The 26,441-nt window shown below is 38.3% G+C and overlaps 2 protein-coding genes across 4 annotated transcripts in view; both read left to right on the top strand.

Moving 5' to 3' along the window:
* The window catches only part of acap3b (ArfGAP with coiled-coil, ankyrin repeat and PH domains 3b), a 60,654-nt gene extending 44,775 nt beyond the window's left edge, over window positions 1-15,879 (top strand). Inside the window, exons 11-26 of the mRNA XM_053484125.1 lie at window positions 6,347-6,459; window positions 6,577-6,628; window positions 6,747-6,847; window positions 6,968-7,079; window positions 7,557-7,765; window positions 8,880-8,949; window positions 9,060-9,154; window positions 9,243-9,457; window positions 10,020-10,115; window positions 10,457-10,549; window positions 10,746-10,966; window positions 11,091-11,200; window positions 11,521-11,631; window positions 11,729-11,790; window positions 14,377-14,423; window positions 15,354-15,879. Of these exons, the coding sequence (XP_053340100.1) occupies window positions 6,347-6,459; window positions 6,577-6,628; window positions 6,747-6,847; window positions 6,968-7,079; window positions 7,557-7,765; window positions 8,880-8,949; window positions 9,060-9,154; window positions 9,243-9,457; window positions 10,020-10,115; window positions 10,457-10,549; window positions 10,746-10,966; window positions 11,091-11,200; window positions 11,521-11,631; window positions 11,729-11,790; window positions 14,377-14,423; window positions 15,354-15,422 (1,776 nt within the window). The 3' untranslated portion in view covers window positions 15,423-15,879. The remainder of the gene's footprint in view (window positions 1-6,346; window positions 6,460-6,576; window positions 6,629-6,746; window positions 6,848-6,967; window positions 7,080-7,556; window positions 7,766-8,879; window positions 8,950-9,059; window positions 9,155-9,242; window positions 9,458-10,019; window positions 10,116-10,456; window positions 10,550-10,745; window positions 10,967-11,090; window positions 11,201-11,520; window positions 11,632-11,728; window positions 11,791-14,376; window positions 14,424-15,353) is intronic.
* Window positions 15,880-17,432: 1,553 nt separating this feature from the next.
* On the top strand, window positions 17,433-24,869 carry LOC128511707 (ubiquitin-conjugating enzyme E2 J2). Of its 3 annotated transcripts, XM_053484687.1 has the most exons (8): window positions 17,433-17,687; window positions 18,999-19,104; window positions 20,626-20,756; window positions 20,930-20,970; window positions 21,238-21,340; window positions 21,671-21,809; window positions 21,949-22,029; window positions 23,676-24,869. In XM_053484687.1, exons 3-8 carry the CDS (start codon window positions 20,626-20,628, stop codon window positions 23,961-23,963), a joined length of 783 nt encoding a protein of 260 aa, XP_053340662.1. In that variant the 5' UTR covers window positions 17,433-17,687; window positions 18,999-19,104; the 3' UTR covers window positions 23,964-24,869. The 3 variants fall into 3 exon arrangements, with proteins under 3 accessions (XP_053340662.1, XP_053340661.1, XP_053340664.1); XM_053484686.1 differs by lacking the exon at window positions 18,999-19,104 and having other exon boundaries at window positions 17,439-17,687; XM_053484689.1 differs by lacking the exons at window positions 17,433-17,687; window positions 18,999-19,104 and adding an exon at window positions 19,147-20,104.
* The last annotated feature ends 1,572 nt before the right edge of the window (window positions 24,870-26,441 follow it).

Here is a 26,441-nt window from a genome sequence, read left to right as displayed (position 1 = left end):
TTCCAACATTAACATTATTTTATTTATTAAAGAACAACACATTGTTATTTGTATCCATTTATATTATAGAACATAATAAGAATATATTGTGTAGATATATAATATTGTAATATTTTTGCGTTGATAATTTTCTTAAACTTTTACTTGTTCAGCTTTTCTACCAACTAAACTGAATTTTTTTTTAATATTGTCCATTAAAATAGTGCAAAATGATAAAATATGGAATAGAAGGAAATATTACTATAGATAGATTTTATAACAACAAGTTCATGCTTATACATAATGAAGAATTCAAATCAATAATACAGTAATATAAGATTATTATGATACTAATCAACATTTTTGCTGAGGTTTAGAGTCTGTAATGTGTTGTTCAGGCCCGCTTTCTAAATCTCGAAGGACACCTAAAAGTTTCGTCTCTGCATTGCATTAAGCTGTCTCTGCCATAACCTTTAAAATGTGTTTCTGATGTTCATAAATTTTCCTCAGCCTGTCTGGCAGTAGACTGTTTTAACAGCAACACTACTCCTTCTAAAATATTTAATGGTTAGCGTTTGCTCTAGTCCCAGAGGAGCACTGTTAGCACAGTTCCCTTGGCAAGAATAATATAAAGTGCATGAGAAATGAGCAATGATAGTGACAACTCAAGAACAAGCAAGGTTTTTTTTATTTTATGAAGGCTGCTATCAATAATATCAATTATTATCAATAATAAGTCTATAATAACACCTCAGCAGTACCACAGGGTGATTGCCTCTAATCCATGCTAAAGGAGTGCCCACCAAGTATAGAGTGCATAAATGAACATAGGTTTTTTTTATATATATATATATATATATATATATATATATATATATATATATATAAAGCACACAGGCTAATTTCTGATTGATCTAATAATAATTAATCTTCTATTTAATAATAACTTTTATAATGTACACAAGCACGCAGACTCACATTCAGGCACAAACTCTTGTCATCATTATCCATATAAGAAGATCTGCTGATCTGCATCTTTCCAAGAGAGACTTGTGACTTGTGACATGCATCTGACATCTGCCTTGTGCACTCCGGTCAGGTGAGGAGGCACCAGGTGCACTCAGGATTTGAGTCCGAGTTAGAGTCAAGGCCAGCTCCACTAATTGGAGCAGATGGCGCTGGCGCCGAGCTAATCGAGCCAGAGAAATTAAGGTGTCACGCCAAAAAAACATCACAGTTAAATTAGTGCCACCAACTGTTCAAGCCCATCCCTGTCTACACACACATGTGGAGACTCACAGCGGAGTCGTCCCCCAGGCTAGGTCTGCATCCATGAGAATAAGGCTTACAGGTGAAATGAGCCATCTGCGTCTACACAAAGGACGGGGGTTTAGAGGAGGTTTGGTGTTGACTTTGACAAAAATGGTGACGAATTTGGCACTCAAATGCCTTTTTGATTCTGACTGCCATACAGAATGGAGGACGAACGGCCGGGCAAGGCCAGAATGATTCATGTACACAGTAATGTGCTTAGAACCTCACATTCAAAACGCAATGTAGCATTATAGTTACTATAATAAGTTCGAGCTCAAGTAACCTTTTTTCAGCATCAGTTAGGCAACAAAATGACAAAAGAACAGGCTTATAGCTAATTATAAGTAGTTGACAAAATCTTGCCAAAAAAATGAATTGATATTATATTATCATAAAACATTATACAATTATAAAACAAATTGTGTGATAAACAGACTAGGTACCTTTTTTAAACTGACAGCCTAAATATTCAAACAATACTGTTTTTTTTTGTTTTGTTTTGTTTTGTTTTTTTTGGGGGGGGGGGGGGGGGGTTGCATTTGTTGTGGAACATTTGTAAAAAAAAAAAAAACACACACAAAAAACCCTACAAAAAAACACAAAGTTACAAAGTTTGATTTTTTATTTAATCCTATATGAGCAAATAAATTGGGATAAATTGATGATGTTCTTGTTTTCTCAAGCGCATCATAAGCAAACCTGACTACTCTCTTTTGTTTTATTATTTATTCTAACTATTAGTTTCTATTAATGTGTTTGGTGTTGTTTATTGTATGAGCCATTACCAGCTACAATCAATGGCTCAAGAGCCACTACTTGGTTCCATTAGTTGCAGTTTGGTAGCAATATAAAGCAGGTACGAAAACCAACTTCCAACTTCTACTTTTATTCTAAGACTAAAAAGTAAAAGTAAGAACGAAAGTGCTAAAATTTTGTGTCAAATATTAAGCTAATGCTTAGCATGCATCATCTCTGTCTTCTTAGAGCTTTGACACATCTGCCCCGCCCCCTTCCAATTTCCGCCACAGAACAGAGCGGACCAACATGGAGCGGCTGCCATGAGTTTCAGGGCTCTCCTATAAAGAACGTGTGGAGGGATCAGAACCCTCACTGACCTCATGACCTCGAACAGCTTGATGTTGACTTTGTGGGCCCCTGACCCTCTACCATATTTAGTAGACTAAGAGTAGACTCTTTAAACTCAGTCTCCTATATCAGACGTAGATAAATGAGCTTGAACAGAGATGACAAAAAATCTTTTAGAGGCCTTGATGGCTTTTAAGCTTCGGTATCTCTTGAGTAAACCGAAAGTGTACTTGTATCTTCGAGAAGCCTGAATGTGTATCTCAATCACATGATGATTAAACATGAAAATGTTCCATGAAATGAGCCACATTTCCTCTGATGGCACATGTTCGAACAATTAACATCTTCGCTCGGTTAATTCTGCTTCCTGAACTCAGCCATGAGAGGGCGGTCCGTCTGCTTCACGTTCAACCGATTTATCAGATTCTTGTGCAAGCCTTTCATTGCATCCCTCCCTCTTTCTCACTTTCTTATGTCTCCGCTGGCAGAGTTACGATCTCCCCGGCTGTCTTATCGCCTCTCTCCTGTTCCTGCCCCATGTTACATCTGCCGCTCCATACACACGGGCCTAAACACACTCCTGTGCTGTATAATGAACACGCTGGTCTTTTTTTGTGAAGCGAACTTTATTGTGACACCCCTGGGACTCCCTTTTTATCGTTCTCCCACAGAGTTATGGTATGCTCAGTGGGGTCTGACAGCTGTGTGTGAACACGTGTGAACGAGCGCTGTGCAAACATCCAAGACAAAAAAATAATGTGGAAATAAAAGAATGTGGAATTTTTCAGGATTTTTTTCCTATTTCAAAAGGAAATAGTGTATACTAGGGATGTAATAAAATAAAGTACATACAAACTGTATATGGATTTAACAGATACAGTATTTGTGTTGAATAGAATTAAATAAGGTCTTAAATAAATAAAAATACAGATAGACCGAAACTTTTTTTTATGATAAAGGATTACCCTTTTTTATTTTATTCTTTGCATGGGAAACTAGTTACCAGTGGTGTGCGCGCATTTCGGATTTACTTATAGAGCTGCCACTCCTTACATCCTACCCAAACCACAATCTATGCACAAGCAATATGTTTATGCTGGAGTCTCTGAAAAGACATTATTGTGCTGTAAGATGGTTAACCTGCTCACTGTAGCACATTACATTAAAGATATCTTGCCAGAAATCTGGTTCAGATTACGTTCTAAGAATTGCTGTTATTATAATTTGTGAATCAAAAATCACTCTGCAGCCTCATTTCTTTAAATGTTTTCCAGATTTGAAAAATTATACAGAAAACAATATCTTTGGAGCGCTAAGCAAAAACAGATCCAGATAGATTAGTGGCATTGTGTTGATACCCTTCAGGTCTACTTAACTGAACGGAATTCAGTTGCAAGTATGTAGGTGGCACTTTTATCCGCGAGCATTTTTATCTGATTGACTGGTAGCAGAAGTCCATGCAGTGTGAACATACCTGCGGGTATCCGTGCTTGAAGAAAGTGCTCGCATATTGGGGGGTTGAGGGGGGGCTTGCACGGAGCAATAATGTTTGCTTGATTAACCAGGAATTGTTTTGTGGACTGCCAGACAGATGGACGCTGGCTATTCCAAAACCAAGTGCCTCCACCCCCTCACCCCTACCCCAGGTCTTTCCAGCCCCGTTGAAGCACAAGCCTTGCCGCAGGCCGGGGGAGGAACTCTGAGCAAGAGGGCACTCGTAAATTCGAGGAGCAAGCGGTGGCTCTGCTCGTGGCTGAGAAATAATGTCTGTGGTCAGGTCAGGAGCTGCTCACACAGAAGTAGACAGCTGTATGCTAATCACGTGCAGACTGAGCTCCAGAAGACGGCAGAGGCGCTGCACTGGAGCAGGTGGCAGCTAAGACGAAGGGCTGCACACGAGGGTGGCGTCGTCAGTCGCTTTGAAGCCACGCTGCAGTAAGGTTCATGTGCCTGTTCGTCACCGTAAAGGAGATAAGAACATTGATGTCGTTTATCAGCTGTATGTTGGAGGAAATACTTTGATTTCCCAATGCTGCTGGAAAAACTTTTTGAAAAGATGAAGATATTCGGGAAGTTGTGGAGGTTTGATTATGCTTTGGTGAGCAGTTTATCTTACTTTTTTTCCACTCAGTTTTTGTAAATGGAAACAGAATGCATACATTTAAGCCAAATGCAAATGACAGAGAATTGAACTCATACCAATATGACCTGTTATGTTGTACAGATATTTCTTTATTATGATATGTAATTAAAAGCGGTTATTTTTTTATACAAGAGATCAACAGCAAAAAAAAAAAAAAATTATTTATTTGATGGCGATTTAATGAAGTGTATGGCCATCCTTTGATTTTAAGTACCCTTACCCACTTTTATATGCTCTGAGCATCTTATGGCTTCTTTTAGTTGTCATATTATGTAAGTCCCAATACTCCTGACATCACTTTTAGAAATCAAATGGTACACACTGCCAACAACTTTTCAACTGTATACACCCACAAATATTTTGAAACTTTGTTGTATAATCCGAGCGGCACGGTGGTGTAGTGATTAGCACTGTCGCCTTGCACCTCCAGGGTCCGGGTTCAATTCCGGTCTCTGTGTGCATGGAGTTTGCATGTTCTCCCTGTGCTTGGTAGGTTTCCTCCAGGTGCTCCGGTTTCCTTCCACAGTCCAAAGATATGCAGGTTCGGCTAATTGTGTGCCCTGCCTGATGCATGCATTTTGCTACATGATGTAACTGATATATGGCAGGATATCACAATATAAGTGTGACAGCTGCTTTACAGAGGTTTATCACTTAAAAAACACTCTCGTCTATGCTTTATGCTTGTTCTAGGTTTACTAGATATTTTTAGTGGAGAATATTAATTAAAGGGGTTGTTTTTCAGGTTCAGGTAGCATCATAGAAATGATTAAAAAGTTCATATTTGTATGATATAATATACAGTAACTTACCAGAAGTTGGGGTAAGGGTCCGTCTGTGAACAATAAGGCAACCAATTGTCCCCACCCCTGGAGTCATTTCAGTGGGGTGTTCAGTGAGCAGTTGCCTGGCAGCACTGGGGCTCGAACCGGGGAACTTCTGAGCTTCACTGAGCTACCCCTATACCCTGTGCCTCACAATATCATGTATTAAAAATAAAAAGCATTTTAATCTTAAAGGTGCAATAAAATCCTGAATCCTTGTTGGGAACTTTTTATGCTAATAAGGGCGCTGCTATTTATTCTCTATACTTCATGAAGGGTACTTAGTGTTCAATGTGGGGGGAAAAAAAGCTGCAAGGTTTATGACTAGATAGATATACTGTATATGTTGCTCAATTAATTTCACTTATTGTTACATGCTTTAACCACTGCCCTTTTATCTAGTTATATAGTTAACATATATTGATGAAGAATTCAAGCTAATTAGATAGTATTAAAAAAAAGAGAAGTTGGTATCCTGGGAGTTTAAGTGGGTAATTCACAAGAACACAAAAATGCTTAGGGCTTGTAGTGAAGGCTATATTATAGCTTATTGGGATATTACAGGCAAACAAGCCCTTTACTAGTTTGTAGATATGGGTTACAGTTATGTTGGGATTTGTTTTTTATGCTGTATATGCATGTGTGTGTGTGTTATTAATACTCATTCAGTTTTCCTATTATTCCTCATAAAGTTAGTATTTTTCTAAATATTTCAGATTTTATAATATGATCACTGAAATTGTACATGGGGTAAATGATGCACTATAGTTTAGTTAGCTAATGTAAGCAAAACCATATATATAATATAAATTAAAATAGCTGTAATATGATATTCATGTGTTTCTCGTAACTTAAGTTATGGACATAAAGTTATCATTGTAGACTTTGTGTTTTCTTTTTTTTGTGTAAGAGGACCTTAAATCAGGTTAATCCCATGATTCAGTTCTAGAGTGTATCAATAATACTCATACCATGCACATTCGTATTTTGTAATCCTCAGGACTTCACCTGTGATGATTCCAAAGTGGAATTTAATGTGGACGCCCCGAACGGGATTGTGATGGAGGGATATCTGTTCAAGCGATCTACGAATGCTTTCAAAACGTGGAACAGGTAAAAGGAAGGAATATCAGATCTCAAATCATCAATACCTTAAGAAAACAAAAACACATTAATAATCATATTATTAATAATAATAATAATAAAAAATTTCTATGCTCCTCTATTCAGGCGATGGTTCTCAATACAAAACAGCCAGCTTGTCTATCAGAAGAGGCTTAAGGTAAGTTCTTTATTATAAAGGCTGAATGTGCAGTCAATAAAATGATATATTTTCCTGTGACACAGTATGAGAGCTTCCTTAATGGTGTATGCAAAAAACATAACTGTTTTTACGTCAGGATGCACTTACGGTCGTTGTGGAGGACTTGAGGCTTTGTTCCGTCAAACCTTGTGAGGATATAGAACGGAGGTTCTGCTTCGAAGTCGTGTCACCTACAAAGTATGTGCCTTACAAATGTTTTCCGTTCTTTTTCGCCGCTGTATAGATGTGGATATCTGCGACTGTATCAATGAGGGTGTGTGTGATCTATAGCCACCATACAGTATGTTGATGTTGCAGGAGCTGCATGTTGCAGGCCGAGTCTGAGAAGCTGCGTCAGGCCTGGATTCAGGCTGTGCAGGCCAGCATCGCCTCAGCCTACAGAGAGATCACAGATAACTACTATATAGAGGTACGTACTCCAGAAACTGTCTATTGCTTTTTAACATATTCACCACAGCAGCCACAGTGACACTGAATAGCAAGGCAGTGTTCACATTAAACATAAAATGAAGCATGAACATATTTGTAACTGTGCTTTAAATAGAAAAATATTATTAGAAATAATTAGAGCCCTCGACGGGAGCAGCCGAAAGACCAATAAACAACGTTACTCTAACCTTATCAACATGCATACTGTATATCTCTAACCTTATCAACATGCATACTGTATATCTTCTTTCAGTCCATGTAATAACTGATCTGTTTTCATCTATTGTATAAAAAACGTGAAGGGAAAATGTTATTATTAACTATTAATTTAGTGTGCATCACCTAAATGAAGTTGTTTCATAAAATTAATTATTATTATTATTATTTTACATTTGGGTAAAATATTGAAGAACGACCATTAGGCTCCTAACTGCAGTGTATGACTCTCTTCTCTCAGCGTTTGGACCGAACAGCGTCTCCCTCCACTAGCAGCATCGACTCGGCCAGCGAGCCACGGGAGAGGAGTGTGAGGGGCGAGAGCGTCCTGCACAGAGTGCAGCATCTCCCTGGAAATGAGGTGTGCTGTGACTGCGGCCAGGCCGAGCCCCGCTGGGCCAGCATCAACCTGGGCATCCTGCTGTGCATCGAGTGCTCTGGCATCCACAGGTAACACACCTGGAACTTTCATGATGTCTTACAGCAGCTTTGAACAGTTCAAGCTGTCCCGGCTTTTTCGATTGTGCAGAATAACAGAACACAGCTTTGAGAGTAAAAACAGCTTGAAAGTTTTCTCAGTACACCAGAACCATGATCGGACTGCCCACGTCACGTCTGAAATGCTGGTCTCCCAGGAACTCCTTTAATGTAAAATAAATGTAAAAATGTCTTGGAGCAAGGTCAGGACTGTATGGGGGATGCCGACTTCCTGTAACCAGCAGGGGGTAAATGATTGTTTGTACAGTTCCCACTTGCTCAATGTTCATGGGAACGACTGCAGTGGGCTCCGAGCTACCCCGGCATGGATTGTCATTCTTTAAAACGTTTGCACCATTCAAATGTTTTACTGCAGCTGAGAGTCTCATCACCGTACTGTGCTTTAAATTTTTCGGTAAATGGCGATCAGTTTTACAACTTCATCGAAAAGTCCTGGTTTGACTTGAACACCCCATTAATTTGTATTGCCACAGAGTAAACCATATTTCAATAATCTTTCATCAGATTATCTCCTAGCTTACATACATACATATCACAAGACATTGACTTTGTACTTTTTTATGGTAGAAATCGTAGATAAATTGGAGATGTCAGCCACTTATATATTATAAAGAATCTCAATGTGTCACTATATTGAAAACAAACAATAGCAAGATTTATTATATGACTACAGCTGACTCATCTCTTTGATAACGTTTCTTGTACCTTAGCAGGCTCTCTGTAGATTAGCGGCGCCACAGGCTAATCAGATTCGATCTTTGCTGCTTTTTTAAAGATATTGATGGCAGCAGTAGACACACGGACGCTGAGAGGCATTCAGTATTAGCAGACTTAGACAAAACAGAAACTGTAAAGCGGAAAGAAGGGAACGGATTGTCGCAAAGTAGCTTAGATAGAAATATAGATAAATACACCTCCATGTAATGCACCTGGTGCTATGCCAAGTATTCATCATTTTTTTTTTTTTTTGCAAATCCAAACCATGCAGAACAAGTACAGGTCATAAAAGAAAATACAAAAATGGCAGTGTTTAATCGTGCTTTTCCGATTATATGCTTCCGCCTAGGAGTTTGGGTGTACACTGCTCGAAGGTGCGCTCTTTAACGCTGGACTCCTGGGAACCAGAATTAATGAAGGTAATAAAACCCCTGTCAGCTTTTCTTCTTTTTCCGATTTCTGCACACTTCTCTACAACTTTCTCTTCCCCAACTGATCTCTTTCTTTCTCTCTGTCTCTCTGAAAATAGTTAATGTGTGAGCTTGGAAACACAGTAATTAATCACATTTATGAGGGTGCCTGTGAAGAAAGAGGTCTGAAAAAACCTGGACCCAACAGCTCGAGGTGAGTTCGCGCACAAACATCATGTAAAGATTGCAGGTTTGTGCTGAGGATTCCTAAAAACGAAAGGTTTCCACTTTTCTCCCTTTAGGCAAGAGAAAGAGGCCTGGATCAAAGCTAAATATGTGGAGAAGAAGTTCTTAAAGAAAATGTGTGGCTTAGAGGCGTTGGTCGAAGGTGGCAGGAAATCTCATCACTGGCATGTCAAAAAGTGTAGACGGAACAACAGCGCCATCGGAGTACCGAAAGCTCGACACAAGTACAGACACGATGGTGGAAGTGTGTCGCCGGCGAACCTATCTGCAGGTACTGCAAAAAAAAAAACATTAATAGCCAGAATCCTGTAGCCTTATACATTGACGCCACTGTGTGCTTCTGTAGGAAAACAATTAACGACACTTTTGCACTAGGAGGCAACTATTTTGTTAATTGTTCTCCATAGCAATTTGAAATGGAATTTAAAGAACCACTAATCGGAAAAGGTTTCCATTTGCTAGAGAGCATAAAGATGGTAAAACGTCATGTGGTCTGATGGGGTCATCAGGGTAAGAAGGGAAGCACACGAATCGATGCTTATGATCAGGTTGATTCAAGTCAGTTGACGATCCTGAATGACCTGGTTAACATGTCAAGTGAGCTTTGTCTTCTTTGATTGCATGGCTGGCTAAAATCCAGGACACAAATCGTGAATGGTTCTGGCAGCATGGGGAATCATTTTCGCCCAACAAGAATCATTTTTGCACCATATCGTGTGCTGTAATCTGAGCTAAAGGCGGTCGAACAAAATTCTTAATGTGTGTGATGATCCGGTATATTAAGTAGAAGAGATTTAATTGTTGCTTGTTTCATCTTGTCTTTTTATCCGCAGCTGCTGCAGCAGCCAAATTCCGCAGAGAATCCCTTTTCTGTCCCGATGAACTGGACACACTTTTCTCCTATTTCGATACTGGCTCTGGGCCCCGCAGTAAGTCCTTACACTATTTTTTATTGATGGATTTTTGGATGCATTAAATGGACATTGACCTTATGAAAAAGGAACCTAAATGGCTAAATGATCAGCATGACAAGTACATAGTGCATAGCAAAACACCGTCAGATAAGTGAAAAGTGAGCAGGAACCAGCAATTATTTCAGAAGTTTGATACCCCACATATCTTGTTAAGTGTTTTAATGGCCATGTTCCATTCTTATGGGAAATCCCTAAGCTTTGTGGTGCTGTAGATGTCCAGGATTTAAGGTTTCACGCACTAGCTGGGTGGTAGAGTGAATAACGTGTCCGTGGCTTGGCCCTCTTTGGCCCCACAGGTCTTAGCAGTGACAGCGGTCTTGGCGGCAGCACAGACGGCAGCACTGACATCTTGGTGTTCGGCTCAGTGGTGGACAGTGTCACAGAAGAGGGTGAGTACACAACTTCGTTCTCAAATGTCAAGACAAGACACTATAGACCCAATGACTTCCGTATGAAGTCCTTACAATTCCAATTCAACTGAAATAATGATAAAGACCAACGGAAATGTCAATCATATACGTTGTCCGTGGATTATAAGCAAAGCCGAAAAAAAAAAAGCTTTTTTTCCTGTATGTCTTGCTACAAAATGTGAAGACTCCGAGGAATCCAGCGGGGAGGTGGAGGTTGAGCAAGAGACATCAGACCTGGAGGACGTCCGGGAGCTGCATCCCAGCGCGCTGCTCTATAAAGCCTCACAAGCCCGGAACCTCCCTGTCATGGCTGAGGCGTTAGCACACGGAGCAGACGTCAACTCCATTAACGAAGAGAACGAGAGCAAGAGCCCTTTAATACAGGCTGTAACAGGGGTGAGTCGAACCTGCACCGTGGCTTTTACTGCTACTGCTTCAGAATCTGTGATGCGTTATTCATGGTAAATCCAGCAGATGAGTATACGTATACCTGACAAAGTTCATTGTTTTTCTGTCTCAGGGTTCCTTAATAGCCTGTGAATTCCTGCTCCAGAACGGAGCTGACGTCAATCAGAAAGACGTAAGAGGACGGGGGCCACTTCACCACGCCACGTCTTTGGGACACACAGGGTAATCCATGCCGTGGCTTTATACTGTAGTACATTTGGATTTGCCTGATGCAACTATTAGAGAACAGTTCCCTGGTCCTGAATATTCCTCTTGTGGAATAAAGTGCTGATACTGAAGACTCCTGAAATAATGATTTATTTGAAGTGCTGTGATTTGAGGTACAGCTAGTATTACTGTCAGAGCTTTTGATATTAGAAAATAAATGAACAATTTCGTGCCGTGTTCAAGTTTAATCCTATCCAAAGATCGCTTCGGGGTTGAAACACCTAGTTGCGTACGGATTACGTGATGAGTTCTTCTCTGCCCCGTCCTGTCTGCAGGCAGGTGTGTCTGTTCCTGAAGCGAGGAGCCTCTCAGATGGAGGTGGACGAGGACGGTCAGGACCCTTTGAGCATTGCTGTGCAAGCGGCGAACGCAGACATCGTGACTCTGTGAGTATCAGAATCAAAGTCTAAAGCGATTATGTTTGTTGTAGCTCTGTTAATGTATTGTGCGTTTCTTACCCATTTGACCTTTATTGTGTGTTAGGTTGCGGTTGGCTCGGATGAACGAGGAAATGCGCGAGGCGGACGGCCCCCTCGGACAGCCAGGTCAATACCCCGGCAGCAGCCCCACTGAGCAGCAGTACAAGAAGTGCATTCAGGAGTTTATCTGCCTTACCATAGACGAGTGCTAGGGGGAGCTCCTGAGCAAGGCTAGGGTTAAAGGTCCAGCAGTAGCAAATCGTGAACAATTCAGTCCCGTTAAGGAACGCGTCTTCGATCACATTCCAGACAGTTGTGTCCTGCGTTTTAGATCTAGGCTTTTGTCTCAGTCCACAAAGTATTGGGGAAGAATTATTCTTATAAACACGTCATAGACCGTAGTGGCTCTGGAACATTCAGTACTCACACTATACTGAATGTCCAGTTGCAGGAAGCCGATGTGTCAAATCAGAACGAAGACGGTCTGTGGTATTATGTTGCCATTCATGTACAAATACGACTGCGTGCACTTTTCCTACCGTACAGTATTTTTTAGTATTTGTGTGTTTTGTAATTTGTGTTGTTTAGCAAGTTTAGGTTGTTTTTAATTTATGAGGACTCGTGCAATGGAAACTGGAATACGGAAAATCTGTATCCATGTACATCTTCTTTTTTTTTTTTTTGGTTTGTCTATTTTTCAAAATTTCAGTTTCAAGCTTAATGTAATTCAGGTTTTTTTTTTAAACTGGACTCGCATTGATTAGCTCCCTCTCAGTAAGACTGGTTTTTATTCTAACATCCTATTATTACAGGGGTTTTTTTCCCGAGCTCCTTTAAAGTTTTCGATGCCAGTTAAGCTAAATTATTTATAGAAGCTAGGTTAATAGTATGTTTTGTATATTTGTAAAAGCCCCCGAAAATGATATAATGATGTGATTTTTTTTCCAGAGCTCTTTGTTAAGGTCAATTGCCAATAGTTCGTTCCTGCATGCCAAACACGCTTGCGCGCATGATTTCCCAAGCTGGCCATCCTCGTTTTCTAGAAATGCATGTGTTTTTCGATGACATCTGATGCTGTATAGCTTGAAACCCAGTTGACCGAAGTTGTTTACGTACGTCAGCATGAACCTCGGCTCCATTTTAACCTCTCAGCCCTCGATGCAGTCAGGAGTGAAAATATAATGATAAGTTATGATGGTCAGCTATACTGTAAAATTCATACATTTGAAGACAAATGAGTGGACTTGCGTCAGACGTTTGTCTTTCCAGAAACTGCGGGGGGCAAACTGATAAATTTCCTGTTTAAAAAAGCACTTTTCTTTCTTTCTTTCTTTCTTTCTTTCTTTTTTTTAAAGCATAAAAGGACAAAATAATAACTGGTGAACATGTTCTGTCTTTGGGAGTGTGTTTTACTGTGAACTTGTACAATTTCCTCTAAAATAACTGTGGTGTAAATATGCATTATTCTCCCTGTCTGCCTGCGCTCTGCATTCTACTGTGGATCCTTTTCTTTCTGTACAATCTGTTGTAAAGTCCTGTATTTGGAGATATTATTAACACAACTGAAAGCTTAAAGAAAACTCGTTTGTCACTGTAAAGATGAAAAGCTGAAAAAATAAAACTATTATGCTTTTGGACTCCCTGCTCTGTCCTGCGCTTGGTCTTTATTTCTGTTTTCAGTGCGTCTCTCTGTAGGAAATATAGAAATATTATTATTTTATATATATTTTTTATGAATATTGAGGACAATTAATCATCAAGTTTTTGACCTGAACAGGGCTCTTATGTACTACAGAGAGACGTACAGGCTGGGTACTGTGTGTGTTTGTGTTAGGAAGGGGATGCTCTATGTTTATCTGGTCTGTTCTCTTTAATGTGCTTTATGCATTAGTGGAAACGAGATGCTTAGATTTCATTTATTGCAACTGCATTGCATCAAAAACAACTTAAAGTAATTATCCTGTATAATGTCAGGTGCTAGACTTTTCTCTCATGACTATGCTGGTTAAAGGTTCACTTCCTGCTTGTGCTGTTTATATTTCTGGGTGTTCAAGTCAAACCGGGACTTGTGATGACGTTTGTTATGAATGAAGGCTTTATACAGAAGACTTCGAACACAGTACGGTGATGAGACTCTCTGTTAGCCGCAGTAAAACATCTGAATGTGCATGGTGCCGTACGTCTGTGAATGACGATTAGAACCTGCTGCAGTGAATCCTGTGAACATTCAGCAAGTGGAATGCTCTTAAGAAAAAGAAAAAAATTCTGGTTTGATCATTAAAGGTGTTCTGCTTTTGTAGGACAACACACAACCTTATCCTGAACACTGCACATTACAGGAACTTGGCTGGGAGTAATTTAACGCATCATCCGTACAGTCCTGACTTCACTCTAAGTCATTTCCAAATGCTTGGCCTTTTGAAGGAGGTCCTGGGAGACAACAGGCAGTCTAATCATGGATTTGGCATCCTGAGATATCTTTCTTTCTTGATGGTATCCAAGCACTTGTGAAATGCTGGGATAAGTGCATTAGTGTAGCAGGAGATTATATAGAAATAGATGTTGTTTTTACTCTCATAACTGTGTCCTGTCATTCTACGCAATCAAAAGTGCCGGCTTTCGACTTGAACGCCCTTCATATAACAGCACACATATATAACAGGATATCTTCTAGTTTTCCTTGTCTTATCTTGGTTTTGTTCTTTTTTATAGATGCCAGTTTTTCTCTGAGCCCTCAGCGGGTAAAGCAAAAGGAAAGAGTGAGTGATGTTACAGTACGTGGTTTGGTCTGGACTGGTCTGGTTTGGTCTTGTTGGGTTACTGGGTGGAATAGAGTGCTGTCTTAGTGATGTTGGGTTTATGGGATTATGGGTTTTTCCTTTAGCTCTCTCAATGATACAAAAGGCATTAATCTTGGATGTGCCCCTTGCTTTCTTGGGAACTTTATGGGATACTTGTTATGTGCAGACACTGGTGGAAAGAAGTTACGTGGGGAACACTTCTAATAAGAACATATAAGCTGTACATATATTGTAGTACATATAAGCTGAACATATAAACTGAACATAAAAGCTGTAATCCAGAACAGTCTAGGAAAACTGGCTCCGATTTTTTAACTATATATAATTTAAAAAAAAAATTAAATATAATATAAAATGCATGGCCAGAGATCATGATAGTGATTCCTGTCTGGATCATTATTATTCTCATTCATTCATTCATTTATTCATTCATTTGTTCATTCAATAGCAATCTGATGGGCTGTGGATTAATTCAACAATAATTTCATGCATACATTTGAACTTCTGAGGAGTGTTTGGTTTGTCCTACAAAAGGAATAAAACAAAGTTACTTATATTGTGTTGATGGATAATAATACCTCATTACTCCCTTATAAATCCCCCAATACTAGTGTTTAAGAATAATTTTTAAACACGTTATTAATCGCAGTTATCGTAGTAGTGGCTCTAAAACATTCAGTATTCATACCACATTGAATGTCCCCCTAATAAATAGTGTTTTATGTCACTTATACCACACCAATTTGCCAGCACTACAACACATCATACTTTTTATTCATTTTAAAACAGAATTTTAATGACAGAGTCTACATAAATGCATGAAAACATTTTTTACCTGTGTTTTACAAAGTATATAAGTTCACATACTAATTCTGTGTCCTGTTTTAGATATCACCACGGACAGTGAAGTCATTCGGGAGTTTCCGTTTGTGGCTTAACACAAGTCCGAAAATGTGAGCAGAGTTTGGTCCTTGAGTCAAGCTGAGCTGTTTGTGATTTTCAGACATTCATGAATGTTACTGCTTCAATCAGCCTAAAGAGACATTTATACCAATTTTAAACCTTTTTTTTACACTACTGAAAACTGTACTGTTTAGAATAATTATGATTATATATATATAAAATAGATTATATTTTAAAAAAAATTCTTAAGAAAAATCAGAATTCAATCTTGCTTCGTTGTTTCTTCATGAAAGCAAGAATCGATTATCAGACAAACAAACTGTTTGTAATGAGTGGATAAAAGCATTTTTTAAATCATTTTTAAGAACTTTTCATGGACCTAGGAAATGTTGTGTATTGTACTTCCTTTTTTTCCTAATGTCTAAAATGGTTTGTTTAAAATATTAAATATTAGAATTGTGCAATGATAAAAAAAAAAAATATTACTTAAATTATGTTTAAATAAAGAACTGCATTTGTGCACATAAATAATGGCATATTATGGAAAACCCCACTGTCTTGGAAGATTAATAGACGAGGTGTATTAATGTGTGACTGTCTAACCTGAAACGTTTTTATATTTAAACTGCTGTTAGGTTTAAGAATAAGAAGAGTGTTCGAGTTGGTAGGGTTTTAATATGAATTAATAGAAAAAGAATCAATGCTTACTGTGTCCATCACACTTCAATACACTTCCGGCTGATGTCTGAAGATTTTGTTCAGGTGCCCTGTGTCACATACATCCTGTACTGTACATTAAAAGAACAAGTCATTATCAAAGAGAGACCCAGAAACGGACAGACAATATGAAATGCATTTGCATTTTCCAGTTAAACAAAAGGGTTCCAGCTGACATGAACTGTTTGGATGCACTGTACTGTATAATTGTCTGGAATAGGACAAGGTTACCATAGGAAGTGTTACCATAAAAGGAGTCAAGAAAGCACAATGAGAGAGTTATCATCATTTTATAAAACCTTACAAGTATGGAGCACGATATTTGGCCAAGTGATTCACGAAGACATTTAGGAAATAGCATGCCTGGCCATACGTATTACTGCTGCATTGTTCATCTGTAAGGCAGATGTATCTTTTCCTGACACTGACTTTATTTATTTTTTAACTAATAAAAGAAATGACAGAAATTACAAAGAAATTACAAGAAGAAATTGTACCATAACATATAGGCTAACAAAAACAGTGAGAACAGTAAAGCCTTAATACTGCCCAACTGCAAGGCCATATTACGTCATAGTAATGTTATTTTGGCAGCGAACCTGGAGAAAGAGCCATGTGTACACTGAGAAAACACTCACAGACAGTAGCTTAGGTTTCATCCAGATTTTTTACAATAATTTATTGTCTATACTGCTGATCCTGAACAGGGTCACGGGGACCTGGTGCCTATCCCAGAAGACTTGAGATGAAGCAAGGCAGAGTACCGTGCGCACATACACACACACACACAAAATGGGCAATTTAGGAATGCCATTTAATCGAACTTGCATGGCTTTGGACTGTGGGAGGAATCTGAAGAACCCAGAGGAAACCCACCAAGCCGGCACACAGAACCAAGGAGGGAGTCGAACCCAGACACTGGAGGTGCGAAGACACAGTGCTAATCTTTACATCACCATGCCACCTCCAAAGTTCTCCCCAGTTCTTTGCCAATTACAAAGTGTATTTTATTTGTCCAGTTCCCATTAGGAAGAGTTTTTTTTTTTTTATCCGAAATATTTTTCCAGTTCACAATATAAAGTGAGTGTCCTTCAATTCCCATTACTTTTCCACCACACATTTTATGAATGTTTAAAATGTGTTTTAGTGTTAGTGTGTTAATAACTGACTATCAGGTGAAAGAAGGAATAAACGTTTTCCTCATTCACCGGGTCTCATTTCGCCACGTGACTTGGGTTACACATGCGCGCACGCTCTATAGCGGTCATGTGACCTAGCTCCGTGCTCTCAGGCTACCTATTTTCTGACAAAGCCGGCCCTTCTCTGTTAGGATTTTAGGATTGGCTGTTGTTTAATATTGACAGTAAAATCGTCCAATCAGCGTGCTGCTCTGGTGCGCGTCCTCCCTAATGAGGCGGATATTGTCGGAATAGTGGTGGGAAAGGTAGGGCGGCTAATAGCCGTGATGTAAATACTGAGTTGGCTAACATATTAGCCAAGTGTTTTCTTTTCTCGGCGCGGTTTAAAAAAATTCTATATATATTAAAAAACGCCGGTTCGTCTGTTAAACCATAAAAATAACCTTTGTGACTATTTTAAGAGGTAAGTATGTATTATGAAATGTGGTGGAATATTAGAGTAATGTGGCTCGTGCGGAGAGAGACGGTTTGACAGTTAGCGAGGGATGCTAGCGGTTTGCTAACTAACTAACGTTAGCACGGATGCTAACTTCTTCAGTGCCGTTAGTTTGGTGTTTTCTGGAAAAGCAAAACAACTCGTACAAATAGCTGGATTTTTGTTTTCCTTCATTTAAAAATATAGTGTCAAAATATTTGCTCTTCCCTTGTGAAAGTGAGGGAACTAGCTGAGGCGGAAATAGGAGTGAGGGAAGGGCAGGACATATAGCAGGCTCTAACCTAAGATTAACCTGATAATTTTAATTCCGTATGCAAGTGTTCCTAAAACTCCATTTCATTTAGATCTGACACACTGGGGAAAGATTCAGTAGACCCTGAATCACCTTTGTACTCCAGTCAGGCTGGTTTTAAGTGATCCATCTTGAAAAATTTGAATAAACTTGTCAGTCAGAGTGACCTGGATTATCTCCAGACTGTAGGAGTGTTAAAGGTGGTGTCAGATTTTGGCGTTTTTTTTTTACATATTTAAAAATATAACAGATTTCAGTCTTTCTGTTAAGTTTCTTAAGATAATGTTCATTATTGCTCTAAATTTAGACCCAACCGTTGGGTTTCATGTGTCCTGGGTGGACCCAATGATTTAATCATAATTAAAAAATAAGAATATTTATAAATAAATACAACTAAAATAGATACAAATATATAAAAAGTAGCTAACTTGGCTTATGATATCTTTTTTTCTTTAATTTTTTTTTCTTTTATTTGAAATGTCTGTTTTTTTCCTTTATACATCATATCTTACACTAATGGTAAATGTTACAAGGGGCGTTGAAGTTAAGACCGGGACTTTCTGGTAAATGAAAGTGTAAAACTGATTACATTTCTCAACCGCAAATTTACTTTGTACATGATTGTTTTTTGTTTTTTTTACCAAATAAGTCAAGTGACACAATAGCAGTACAGTGCAGGTTTTGCTTTATTGCGGTACATTTTCCGCGTGCTTCTAATTAAAAAAATATAATGTGTATGAAAAATTTACTACAATACCTGTAACATTTTTCTTCATATATGAAAGGCGTTCAAGTCAAAGTCAAATGGAACTTGTGATGAAATTTCTCATGAATAAAGATGTAAAACCGGTTGACACAGACTCTTAGCCGCAGTGAGAACTTTGTGGGAAATGTGTCTGTGGGAACTGTGCACACAGTTATTTCCACATCCCCTGTACAGTCCTGACCTCACTCTAATCCATTTCTGCAAATTTGCACCATTAAAGGAGTTCCTGGGAGGCCAGTGTTTCAGACGTTAAGCAGGAGTCTGATCATGGCTCTAGCGTACTGAGAAAACTTTCTACCTTCATGGTATCCAAGCACTAGTGAAACGTAAGTGCATTAGTGTTGCAGGGTATTATATAGAGAAATAAAGTGAGTATAGGACTATGTTGTTATTCTGCACAATCAAAAGTCCTGGTTTGACATGAACATTTGTAGAAAAATACCAAAACTATGATATGAAACATCGTCATGTAATGTTGTTACATGCAACTAGAGGGAAAAAAAAGACCAGAACCTTTACATCTTTACATCTTCAACTGTCAAATTTCAGTTTGATCTAGCCTTTGAGTTTTGTTCTTGCCTGACAGGAATGGAATTTGATATTCAGCTGTTTTAACCGCTTGAACACTGCTACAGATGCCTTTCTGTTCAGTGCAACTGTAGTGGTGGTTATCTGATCAAGAAATTTTTGACTCTATGCAGTTCTGTATATATAGATATATTTTTTTTATTTTAGCTTAGCTTGCACAACTAGCTTGTAACTAGACTTAAATAAAGACTGGTCTGGTCTTGTCTTTAAAAGCTATGAAAGAGATTTGAGATCATACTTTACTTTTTTATGATGCGGTACTGAGAAAGGTCGGTGCCACCAAGAGATCTGACCTACCATGAACTGAGTACAGTACTTAATCAGAAAAAAAGCTTTTCTGTGATTGACCTGTGAGTAACCATGTGTTACTATTAATGTGTCACTATTAGTATATAAAGTAGGTCATGTGTCATGGTGAAGTCTCTTCAATATTACTGGTGAAACTAGTGTATAATGTACATTGAAACCCCGGATTGCAAGTAACGCAGTTTGTGAGTAAAGATTTTTAATAAATTTTGACTTGGAGAACGAACCGAGTAACCAAGTACAGAGTATCGAGTATCATGTATCACGCATGTGCGTTTTGTTTTGACGCCAAGCATCATGTGATCACAACTGAGCCAACTGTTTTTCTTTCTCTTGCGCTGCAGAATTGAGGGTAATCCTCTCCCCTGCTGGGTCTTTGTGCGCGTCTCTTACTGGTATAATCAACATCCGTGCAACACTGACCATGTGTGTGTGCGTATAACATACTTTATTTTATGTCTGTATGCGTGTGTGTACAGCGCGTGTGTAAAGCAAAAGCAAGTCTCATTAAAGGGGTTAATGGTCCATTTTCTCTCTCTGTATCAGCCTGCTCTTTGTGTTTGTGTGTGCGGGTAAATTTGTTTCATTTTTACTTTACAACAGTGATTCCATTAGTGTGTCGCTCAATCGAGTGTCGATAAAGAGATTTCTTGTTTTTATTTCCGATAAAACCGTTTTTCTATTGTGTGCGCGCTTGTGAAAAAAGTGGAGGAAGGGTAACTGTGTAAGATGAGAAGGGGGGAAAGGAAGGGTCTCCTTACTTTAGCTTCCTTAACTGTGTAAGATGAGAAGGGGGAAAGGGAAGGGTCCCCTTACTTTAGCTTCACACAGCCCCTGCGTGCACAAATGCTAACACTTAAATAAATCCCGACAAATCTGTCGGGATTTATTTTTACTTTTTTTTTAAAGGTTGCAGGTTAATTTGTTTTATTTTTACATGCCTTTATTTTCAGATGAACAACAACGGGAATAAAAGGGCACCAACAACAGCAACACAGCGTCTAAAACAAGATTACCTCAGAATAAAGAAAGATCCAGTGCCTTACATCTGTGCTGAACCACTTCCCTCAAATATATTAGAATGGTACATCATATTTCCTTCTTTTTGCTTGATCCACTGTGAACAGATTTTATGGCATGTCACAGTAGTAAGAGGGACATGGTCGCGTTGTCCTGTATGGTTCATTTTAAATGTATTTAAACTTTAGCTTTATCTTAATATATGCTGGAATTTCTTGTCTTTATTCACGCTTTTAGGCATTATGTTGTTCGGGGACCAGAGAAAACACCTTATGAAGGTATTTAAGTGCCATGTTTGTTACCAATTTGTAAGCAGCGTTGTGTGATTTGGTTAAAGATGTAATTTGTTTCATGGAACCGTGGGACAAACCTGTGATAGATCTGTCACATGTTGAATTAGGAAAATGTAATATTTCTGTATGTTTAGTTTTTTTTATTTTAATAGATATAATAATAATAATAATAATAATAATAATAATACAAAAATAAATGGAATCATGTTAACACATAACCTAACTTGAATTTTTTTTGTTTGTTGTTTTGAGGTGGATACTATCACGGAAAATTGGTATTCCCGCGAGAATTTCCCTTCAAGCCACCTAGTATTTATATGATAACACCAAACGGGAGATTCAAGTGCAACACAAGGTAAAATATTTTACAACATAACCTAAAAAAAAATTAAGTACTTGATTTCTCTTGTCTGATGATGTACTCAGGTTTGCATCAACTCGCCCCCCCCCTCCCAATCAAGTCGAATAATACAACAGATTTTTTATTCAATTAAGCAAGATTATGTAACTTTTTATTATGTTGCGGCCTTTTAGTTTTTCAGACAAAATTCATGGCTTTTATTGATGTATTGCTATAAAATTTTATGAAATGGCTTGGTTCAGTGGGACATTAATTGCTGCATAGCTTATGGATCATGGGGCCTACTGTAACTCTTGTAACTCTTGTGTATTTCACCCTTTCCAGGTTATGCCTCTCCATTACTGATTTCCATCCAGACACGTGGAACCCTGCCTGGTCTGTGTCCACCATACTCACAGGGCTGCTAAGTTTCATGGTGGAGAAAGGTCCCACGTTGGGAAGCATTGAGACATCGGATTACACTGTACGTTTACTCTTCCAGTATAATCTCTCTGAAAGAAGAGAATTAAAAGGATGTTTATGAAAAATATTTAAAAACAAAGCAGTATGTTTTAAGAAATATTATGTGTGTGTGAGAATTTCTTTTTCCACTCTATCATCAGAAAAGACAGCTGTCTGCACAGAGCTTGGCCTTTAACTTAAAGGACAGAGTCTTTTGTGAACTGTTTCCAGAAGTAGTTGAGGTGAGTCTTTAAACTGTGAGCTCTTGTTTTATACGTTCACTTATTTATTAAAACCGATTTTCCTACTTTAAGTGAGAAAGGCAAGTGTGGACTAGGGCTGCAGGATTTGCTTTAAAAAAAAAAAAAAAAAACTAACATAACAAAACTGTACATCTTGATAATTTGACATTTAAGACAGCAAGTAATGGGACCAAAACAAAATCACATAATATATATATATATATATTTTTTTTTTTTAATCGACAAGTATAATGTTATTTTTTTTATATTTTTGTAGGCTGTATCTTTACAAATATTTAAAACTACAACCTTTTTAAATACACAGGCTAATTAAATCAGGTTAATCTACAAAATGAAGCTGCATCCTTTGTATAGATCAGTTATAACAGTTTGTAAAAAGTAGTTTTGTAAAAGCAGCTTATCTCTTGTCAAATCTGTTACTGTGTTAGTTTCTGTAATTCCTCTTTCCTGACAGCATACATGCGCATTTTAATAAGTAATTAAATATAGCTTTACTAATTTCCCTAGGTCCCTTCAGTGGTTCTTTATATGGCGTGAAACACTTTATCTAGAATTGTCTTTTGCAATCTGCCAGCCAGACTTTTAGGTGTTTTTTTTATTTATTATTATTTATACGTTTTTTTTACTAGCATTCTTTTTTTTATAAGACAATTCAAATGTTTTCTATGATGATGATATGAATTAGTCGTGTGTCCAAAGGATGCACACACTTTAACCTTGCATGTCTTGCATAATATGTCCATTTGTGCAGTGTAGCTGTGTTTAAATTCTCAGCACTGCTAAATTAACAGAAAAGGGATCTTCCCACTGCCTTGAATATTCATATTGGTAATAAAAAATATTATATATACTGATTAGAACGTCAGCGGTTCAAGCCCCAGCTTTACCAAGTTGCCATTGTTGGGCGCTTGAGCAAGACCCTTGACCCTGTTTACTTCATGGGTGCCATATCACATACAGTCAAAAATACTGTTTTTTTTCTACATTATGCTTTGTAAAGCTCTTGTAACTAGCTCTAGCTTTGTTAATTTGTAATTTCTGAGGAAGGTAATTCTAAATAAAGTTCTCCTCTGCAGCAGAGAAGTTTTGGTCTTTTCTGGGATGGTCTTCGTAAGAGCCAGTTCTGGCTGCTTGATCATGGTGCTTGATGGGTTTTGTTAATGCACATGATAATACTGTTCTTGGAAGAGCAGTTCCAGAACAGCTGACCTTTGTGTTTTGAAATAACTACTGACTGTTGTTGTTTTTGTTACTTAATTACCTAATGCCATACAAATTATTTCATAGTTTATAAACCATAAAACAAAAAACATTGCATTAGGAGGTGTGTCCAGATTTTCTACTGGTTAAATTTGTGACTAATAAGGGCTTAACTTACCTTAATTTAAAACAATGCACAGTCGATTGACGTTTGTGATTGAATCTCAGATCTGCATAGGTCAAGCTCCACATAAGTTTCTAATGATATTAAATTCCATCCTTTTATTAGCGATAAGATTCTTATTACAGTTTAGATTTTTGTGCCATTAATTGTGCAGCACTGGTATGGATGTGTTTGTTAGCTTTCTGTAGATGCCCATGCCTTTTTTATGGGAGGTCAACTTTAGCTTTAATCCTTTTTGCAGGAGATCAAGCAGAAGCAAAAGGCTCAGGAGGAGCTTAGTTCACGGCCGCAGGCTCTGCCGCTTCCAGACGTGGTGCCAGATGGAGAGCAGGGTCACTTTGGGCTCCCAGAGATGAACGGGCACGTCCCTATGGGAGAAGCAGCGGCTCCTCAGCACCTTGCCCTCCAGCAGGCTAACCGCAATCATGGACTCCTTGGCGGAGCGCTTGCGAACCTGTTTGTAATAGTGGGCTTTGCTGCCTTTGCTTACACGGTAAAGTACGTACTTCGGAGCATAACCCAGGAATGAGACAGGACCTTACTGGACTGGGCTGAAAATATTTTTTGTGGGTATCAAGTCACCAAAGTAAGCTCCCATTCCTTTAATAAAACAACGAAATGACAAACCTAATCAATTCTTCTGTGAATCTGAGGAACATCGTGGTGCTACTGAAAGTACCATAATGCAGCTGAAGATTTGCCTGTAGGTTGCTACATGATTTCTGGATTGCTGCACAGGCTCGGCACATGTCCACTGACCAATCAAAAAAAACATTATTGATGGAAAGTTACTCACAGCCCAGACACCTGAGGAAATGCTTATGTCTCTTCAGTTCTGTTATTAAAAGAAAGGACCAGTGTTTTTGTCACTTTTAATGTAAGGGTGGAAACCACAGACCAAGTTCCATTAAGGAATTTTTGTGTACACCACACCTTCATTTGCTCTTCATGGGGTTTTCCATCTGTGTTCAATTCAAACATCTTTCATCCCTTATCTTTCCATTGTTTTGCATTAATGGTTTTCACCATTATTCATCCTGAGAGTACAGTTTGCTCTGTAAACACAAAACATCTCCTTGTCTTTGATCTGATTGCAGGTAAAGTGTTACAACAAGGCACAGTTTATTCTTCCTTATCAATTATCATTGATTATTATTTATTACTAGTTGGAACCTCCCCTAAATGTAATGCTAGAGAAGGATAAATGCGGGAGGTAGAGAACGCTATGAATAAATGACATCGAATGAAAAACGGATATTTGCTTAGTCGTGTTTTATCTTTTTCTCATATTGTAAGGCCAGAGTCACTGGTGGTTATTATCCGTTTGCACTTTGTGAAAGTGGTTTAATAAAGACTGCTGTCCTGATTAGATTAAAACATAAAACATGTCCCATCTTTACTTAGCATTAAAATAAATTTATTGCTGTTTCAAAAATGTCTTCATTTTTATTTTGTGAAAGTTGAGGTGACATTTAGCACTGATACTCCCCTAGAACTTTTCTGAATGTTCCAAAAACTGTCTGTCAAGTTCATTTGTAATGTTATATAGTCATCTGATAATATGAAAATGTGTTGTTTATTTATAAACAGTATATTTACAGGCAACTCGTTTAGAGAATCTCCAAAACAGCAGGTCTTATGTTTCGAATCATAGATGGCCAAGGCTCACTGATGGGTAGTAATAAGTACATAGGTAGTAATGGTTAGACTGTCTGATCTGATCCCACAGAAGAGCTACTTTTGTACAAATTGCTGATAATGTTAATGGTGGTTTTGATAGCAAAGTGTTATAAAACACTGCATCACAGCTTGCTGCATATGAAGCTATGTATGAACAGACAGGTTAGAGTGGCCATGCTGACCCTGGTCATCTGTCAAAAGCACCTATAATGGGTACATGTGCGTCAGAACTGGACCATCATGCAATTTAAAAAGGTGGGCTGATCTGTTGAATCATATTTCAGGTGGATGGCCATGTATGTGTGCGTCATTTGGGAATAGATGGCACCAGTATCCATTATGGGAAGAAGGCAAGACTTTATAAAGCCTCTCTGTTAAGGTTATTTTTAACGACAGGGTCAAAGAAATTTGGGAGTATTTTTAAATCTGTCTTCAAGTTGCTCTTTAAAACAGAACATTCATGGAACAGTGGTTGAGGGGAGGCTCCAGTATTTATTAAACATGTACAGAAGTCTTGAACTAATAATAACACTGGTAGGAGCAGAAAAATTTATTTGTCTGATTGATAAGGTTGGGAAACTAACTTTTGCTCTAAATGCAATTACAGGTGGGCTTTGTAGATTCCCCTCACCCTCTCTGTGTTACAATGAACATATCTGTGATACAAGATTAGAGGTTAAATGTGATATTTTTTGTCAATAGGTTATTTAATCACTGCTGATGCTGCGGTATGGATGTGTCAGCACAGAAGGCTATAATTTCTAGAAATAAAATCTAGGTTGTTTTCCCCTGTGTATGATCACCTGACTTATTGTACTTATCATTGTCTCTTTAAACTTTCATTGTCTTTAAAATTTCAGAAATTAATACGACTTTTAAAAACTTCAGATGGCCAATTGTGTAAATTGGTGTTAATTAGGAATTCACCTGTGTACATCTACTAATGAAATGGCCATTGTTTACAATATGATTCCCTGATTGGGGTTGGGAAAAAAGCAGCCGGACTGAAGGTTCCAGATGAACACAAGGACACAGTGTTAGCCTTTCAGTGGAAGGAGTGTTCTCTGGTAAAAGGAAACAACGATCAAGCTATTTGGTCATCGTCATCAGTGCTGTGAGTGGGAGGAAAATGGTGAGGCATTTGATTTGTTAGTTCTAGTTCCAACTAGGAAGCATGTTGGTGGCATCATCATATTATGGTAGTGTTTTTTTCTGGAAATGGGCACTAAAGCATTGATGAAAGGGGATCTAGAAATATTGAAGCAACATTTTAAGCCAGGAACAAAAGTTGGTTTCAAAACGTTCTTAAAAGGAAGCATGGTTCTGA

This window comes from Clarias gariepinus, chromosome 23, assembly GCF_024256425.1.
Source record: "Clarias gariepinus isolate MV-2021 ecotype Netherlands chromosome 23, CGAR_prim_01v2, whole genome shotgun sequence".
In the NCBI taxonomy this organism is placed as follows: domain Eukaryota; kingdom Metazoa; phylum Chordata; class Actinopteri; order Siluriformes; family Clariidae; genus Clarias; species Clarias gariepinus.
This window is presented reverse-complemented; position numbering and strand designations above follow the sequence as displayed.

Excerpts from the sequence above, each read along its gene's own strand:
- LOC128511707 (XM_053484687.1), top strand. The coding sequence starts at position 20,626 with ATGAACAACAACGGGAATAAAAGGGCACCAACAACAGCAACACAGCGT. Across the intron at positions 20,757-20,929 it reads CCCTCAAATATATTAGAATG|GCATTATGTTGTTCGGGGAC; the intron begins GTACATCATATT and ends TCACGCTTTTAG. Across the intron at positions 21,810-21,948 it reads TTGAGACATCGGATTACACT|AAAAGACAGCTGTCTGCACA; the intron begins GTACGTTTACTC and ends CTCTATCATCAG.